The sequence below is a fragment of the Tupaia chinensis genome, unplaced genomic scaffold, assembly GCF_000334495.1.
Source record: "Tupaia chinensis unplaced genomic scaffold, TupChi_1.0 Scaffold000077_1, whole genome shotgun sequence".
In the NCBI taxonomy this organism is placed as follows: Eukaryota; Metazoa; Chordata; class Mammalia; order Scandentia; family Tupaiidae; genus Tupaia; species Tupaia belangeri.
Genome location: NW_006159538.1, coordinates 1,226,578 through 1,232,618, shown reverse-complemented (window position 1 = coordinate 1,232,618; position 6,041 = coordinate 1,226,578). Strand labels below are relative to the sequence as shown.

Genomic DNA, 6,041 nt, shown 5'->3' with positions numbered 1-6,041 from the left:
GTTAGGTAACTGCAGTCGGGAGGTGGACATGAGAGAAACAGGGAGAAGGCTCTTGAGGTGGCCCAGGGGAGACATGATGGTGGCCTAGACCCGGGTGGTACCACCGGATGGAGAGGAGTAGACGGACTCGAGACGTCGAAGAGGTGAAGTACGCAGACAGCAGAGCTCACGCTGCTAAGCTCTGGGCCATAATGACTTCTATAGAATTAAGCTGGGAGATCTCGAAGGCCATTCAATCTAGCGCGTTCATTTTTACAGATGAGGAAACTGAGGTCCAGAGAGAAGAAATAAGCTGCCCAAACTCTCTGCCAGCTAGTGATGGAGTGAGGGGAGGGTCAGAGGTCACCATGGCATGACGATGCTCCGCAGGGAGGCTGGGGGTGAGGAATACAGAAAAAGTGGCCACAGTCCTGTAGGCCATGCACTGCACCGGTTGAGGTGCTGCCCTACGGCTAGATCCTGTGACAGAATAGCTGTGTGGCCGTAGATGAGTCACGTAATCTGCCTAGACCTCAGTGTCTTCACCCACTCAGTGGGGATGATAACGGAACTACCTCGAAGTTGTGAGCAATGTATGGAAAACATTTAGCATGGTGAGCCTGGCACGTGGTGGGTGTTCTCTGACCTCAGCTGTCAACACTGTCATTACCCCTGGATTTCAGACCTGGGGTAGGAGAACATCAGCAGCTATCAGTGGATTCCGTTCTAAATTCCACCCCTCTCCCAGTCACCGCTGGAAACCGCTGTCAAGAAAAAGCAGCAGTAACTAGCTAAGTTCCCCTGTAGGGGGCGCTTTAGCACGGGCAGCTCTTTCCTTCCCCATCCTGGAGTCCAGCACTGGTGGCTTGGCTTCATTCCTCCAGAGCCTCCTCCAGAGGACCCACCGTGAGGGAGATGTTCAACCTGCCCTTCACCCCTAAGGGGGGCCGGATGCCAAAAGCTGGGTCCTCTCCACCTGGCTCTGGACTGAAAAACAAGTTGAGGCATTGCTTCCCCCAGCCTTGGCTGCGGAAACCGAGGCTCAGAGTCTGAATGCCTTGTGGAAGGTCACACAGTGAGTTGTGGTGGAGTCAGGACTAAGCCCAGGCGTCATTCTGAGTCCTGTCCTGCGGTGCTGAGCCCTCAGCCTGTTGCTGGACAGGGCAGCCATTGGGCTCTGCCCCAATACCCCCTCACAGCCCATGATCCTCCCCTTACCACGGCCCGTCTATTTCGTCTCCTCAGTGTCTCAAGTCCATCCACGTCTCTCGGTTCCACGGTACCACCCGACTCCAGGCCACCGTTACGTCTCCCCTGGACCACCTCAGGAGCCTTCTCAACAATTCTCTCATTTCCCTCTTGCTCTCCTCCAACCCAGCCTAATGCAACAGTTATGATCACGTGGAAAGCCCCCCAGGGGACCCATGTTCACAGCAGCACCACTCACAATCGTCAGAGGCGGAAGAACCCATGTGTCCACTGATGGATGACTGGATAAGCCAAATATGGAGTGCACATATAATGGAATATTACTCGGCCTTGAAAAGGAAGGCAATTTCAACACACGCTACAACATGGATGAACCTCAAGGACATTATCCTGTGTGAAATAAACCACTCACAAAATGACAAATACCATCTGATTCCACTCCTATGGGTACCTAGAGCAGTCAGATTCACAGAGGCAATAGGACGGGGGCTGCTAGGAGCTGGGGAGAGCAGCGATCAGGAATTACCGTGGAATAGGTGCAGAGTTTCAGTCTGGGAAGAAGAAAACGTTCTGGGGACGGATGGTGTGATGGCTGCACAGCGATGGGGATGCGCTAAGGCCGCAGAGTCACACACTTTCAAATGGCTCACCACGAAAAGAATCCCCAAGTTAAGTAAATTTCCCATTGCTCTTGGGGCGAAGCCCAACACCTGTGGTGTGTCCTTCATGGTCCTGCCTGGTGCAGGTCCCACCTCCCATTCCAGTCCCCTCCCCCCTTTTTTAATTTGCTATAGGGTGTGTGCACTCTCTGGATAAAGACAGAAAGAGAAAAAGAGAGAGAAAATGAGAAGCATCCCCTGGGGAATAACCACACTATAATCCTTTCTCCTCCATTCTTCTCTCAGATTTTGGGCATGTATGCACATGTGCCCAATAGGTTTTTCAAACAGCCAGGTCCAGGACTTGAACCATGCAGTCAGTTACATGGGATCCAGCTGCTTTAAGCACTATACCATCTGGCTGGCTCAGGAGATAGCCTCTGCCCTAACAGGACCACAGTGTCACTGGTTTACCACAGAGGGTTCCAGATTCTGTGTGTCAGGTAGCTGCTGTAACCCTTCAAACTCATAGTCGGACTTACTGACACAGTGAACACAGCTGGGGCCAGACTGTGCCCAAGCACAGAGACACACCTGCAGGTGTGTAGCTGTGGCCCGAGGACTCAATGCTAGGACTCTCGGACATGAGGTCTTGGAAACGGCTAGGAGCCTGCTTGGATGCCAGACTCTCGGCTCTGCCCCTCGACCACCTGGGTAGACTAGCAGGTCACCTGGCCTTGAGCCCCAGTTTTCTGATCTGTAAAGGGGAAATAATAATTGTATCTACTCATAGGGTGATTGCAAGGATTAAGCGAGTTAATATACACGAAATGGTCGGGCCAGAGCCTGGGATGGAGTAGGTGCTAAGTGAGTGTTTACTATTATTATTTTCAGCCTCTCTGCGTGTCAGTGACAATATGTAAAACGGGGACACTAATGGTGCTGTGGGGAAGTGGTGGGGACTAGGTGAGGTAATGTCCCGGAGGAGCTTAGAGCAGAGTCTGCCTTGAGCACGTGCTCAGGGAACGTCAGTGGTAGAGGCTTCTGCTCCCACCTGCACCCCCAGTCACATGGTCAGACACGCTCAGAGGGCACGTTTGGGAACATCTAAAGGCTGGTGAGCCTCAGGCTCTGCTTCTGGGGCCTTCCTCTTCCCTCTGCAGGTGACCTCAGCCAGGTCTAATCTTTAGCTGCCATTGATGAGGTCACAACCACTGAAGGCGTGTCTCCTGCCCTTCTTTCCCCGGGTGCTAACTGCCCACTCGACACTTGTGGTGGCCGCCTTAGCATCATCTCAAACTCAGCGTGCCCTACTGCTGTTCCTGCAGTAGAACAGCCTAGGCCTGTGCTAGGGCCTCAGCACACAGTAGGGCCTCTGGGTCACAACTGCCCTCCACCCCACATGCTGGCAGCAGATATGCTGATTAAGTAGGGGTGCAGGGGCCACCCGGCAGGGCCATGAGGGCTCAGCGTTCAGTCTTGGAATTCTTGGCGTTCTCTCCCTGGGCTCATGCCCGTAGAACCGGGCAAGGGGAAGTCAGTAGTGACGGCTGTAAGCGGGGAACCACTTCCTAGGCGTGAGCACGACCGGGGCCTGAAAACCCTGATCCCGGCTCCTGCTCCTTCACCACATCAATTATTAATGATACCATTTGCCCAGGTGATCAGGCCCAAGTCCTGGGCGTCTTCTGCTCCCCTCCTGGCCCCTGACTTCATCTCCTGCCCCTCTTCCCCTCACTCCTCTGGCTCTGCCCACACTGGCCTCTGCCAGTCCCTTCTATTGGAAGGAATTTGCACTTGCTGTTCCCCTGCGTGCCCGCTCTTATCAGAGTCCTCCCTGACCACCCTGTGCAGGAGTGACATCGCCAACACGCTTAACCCTTTACTCACTTCACTTTGTCATAGCGCCACTGCCACCCATTCACTGGCTTATTCACGAGCGTTGCCTGTCTCTCCTTCACCAGACTGGGAGTCCCACAAAGGCAGGGACTCCTTCACTCCCGAATGTCTAGCACCTAGAGCAGTGCCTGGCACACAGTAAACACGGCCTGAAGGAATGAATGACGCTACCTCCCCGCCCCAGCCCCAGCCCTTCTCCTACCGATCAGCAGCTTGGGGAAGTTGGAGGTCTCGATGTTGTGGTAGTAGACCACGGAGGTGACAGCAGCCATGAACGCCATCCCGGCTGGCATGTACAGGTGGAGATGGCGGGATTCGGTCACCCTGAGACGGAGAGAGAGGTGTGGGTGTGCCATGTGCTGCAGTAGAGCTGCCCAGACCTGCACTTAGGGCTCTGCACACAGTAGGGCCTCCAGATGTAACCACTGCTCCACTCCACACACTAGCAGCTCTGTCCAGCCCGCTCCCCGGATATGCTGATTAACTAGGGGTGCAGGAGTCAGGCAGTGGAGGTCTGAGGGCTCAGCATCCAGGCTTTGCAATTCCTGGCGTCCTCTCCTGGGCTCGTGCCTGCAGAACCTGGCACGGGGAGTTGGGAGTGATGGCTGCCAGCCTGGGAACACTTCCCTAGGAGTGAACACACCCAGGTCCCTGTCCCTGGGGTCCCCTGGGCACTACAAGGGCCTGTACTTCAACTCACTAGAGGTGGCCCATCCAACATGAAGAGGCACATGCCCTGTCCCCAGGTGCTGGAATAGCAGCATGCTGGGGACCACCGTTTACTGAGCAGCTGCCCTGCCCCAGGCCCTGATTGAAGCACTTGATGGCTATTAACTCATTTAATCTGCATAACACCCCCTGAGGTGGACACTCTTAGTCTCCCATCTTACAGGTGAGGCACAGAGGGGCACACCCGAGATCACTGCTCTTGCCCCCTCCCTTGGGATGGTGGGTGGGGGCAGTCGGAATCAGCTTACACTGCTCAGGAGAACTCTCAGAGGCCTGTGTACTGGGAGGACCCGGGCTGGTGGTGAGACCTCCAAGGAGCCAGAGCTCTCTCCCAGCTTCAGTCTTCCCCACGATGCCGAGGAGGACCATTTGGTCAATTCTGATCATGCCCATTCTTGGATCCCTCCTAGAAAACCCACATGACTCAGCCTGGCACCAAGACCCAAGCCATGTGGCCTCCAGCCATGTTTCCAGCACTACCCAGCCTGCTCTTTCTGCTCCAGCTCTGTTGGGAACCTCTCCATTCCCAGGAGGCCTGCTGTAGCCTCCAGCCTCGGTGCTGAGCTTGCCTGTGCTGAGGCCCCTGACTTCAAGAGCTCACAGCAGGGAGAGGGCCGCCATGCCCAGAGCTATCTATCTGGCTAGCTGTGTAGGCAGGTGATACACAGATGGACAGACAACTGCAGGAGGGAGCACAATGAAGGGGTGGGCAACCAGGGAAAGCTTCACAGAGAGGGTGGTGATAGGCTGGACTTTGAAAGATGAGTAAGAGTTCGACAGAGAAGGAGGGACATGGGGGAGGCTCACTGGGACTGCAGGAGTCTAGGGGGACTGGGATGCAGGTGCAGAGGCAGTGTGGGCTATTCACCTACTAGTAGCCTCTGCTTATTCTTCACTAAAGACAAGGAGTTTGCTCTAGCAGCCATGTACCCAGACCCAGGGAATGGAAGTGATTGGTCCAAGCAGTTGTGCAATTTCATATCCCTTTGCCAGTCATTGACCCAAGGGTGCCCATATGACCCAACTGGCCAATGAAATGTAAAGGAAAATCTGCAGAGGGTGCTCTCCTTCATAAGGGAGGGGCATATCTGGAGCACCGACCCCTTTGCCCTTGCTAAGCAATACCTGGAGCTGGGCAGCCACTTTGTGACCATGGGGAAGATATGGCTGACACAGGGATGGTATAGAAAGATGGGGAGAGGCTGAATGCCTGATGACATCGGGGAGCCCTAAACCAACCAGAAAAGGCAACCTCTAGACTTCAAGTTCAATAAGACTATAAATGTTGGTATTCTTCAAGTTCTGATTAGTGGGTCTTCTCAACCAAAGGTCTTCAAAGGAACACAGAAGCTACAAGAGAGACAAGGCCAGACAGCAGCAACACTCTGCCCACAGGTCTTCAAAACTCTTGTCTCTGTCCTCATTGAATAATTTTGAAACACACTCTCTCTCTCACACATTAAAAAAAAAAATATATATGTATATTTGGAGAGATTTTTGCTATAGGGCATGTGTGCTCGCCAGACAGAGAAAGAAAGAGAGACAGAAAGCAGGAAATCACCCCCCAGGGGGAAATGACCACGCCACAATCCCTTCTCCTCCATTCTCCTATCGGTACCTTGGGCA

The 6,041-nt window shown here is 54.1% G+C and overlaps 1 protein-coding gene across 1 annotated transcript in view; it reads right to left on the bottom strand.

Moving 5' to 3' along the window:
* ABCC8 (ATP binding cassette subfamily C member 8) overlaps positions 1-6,041 on the bottom strand; it is a 77,194-nt gene that overhangs the window by 66,441 nt on the left and 4,712 nt on the right. Inside the window, 1 exon segment of the mRNA XM_006142491.3 lies at positions 3,889-4,010. Within this exon segment, the coding sequence (XP_006142553.1) occupies positions 3,889-4,010 (122 nt within the window).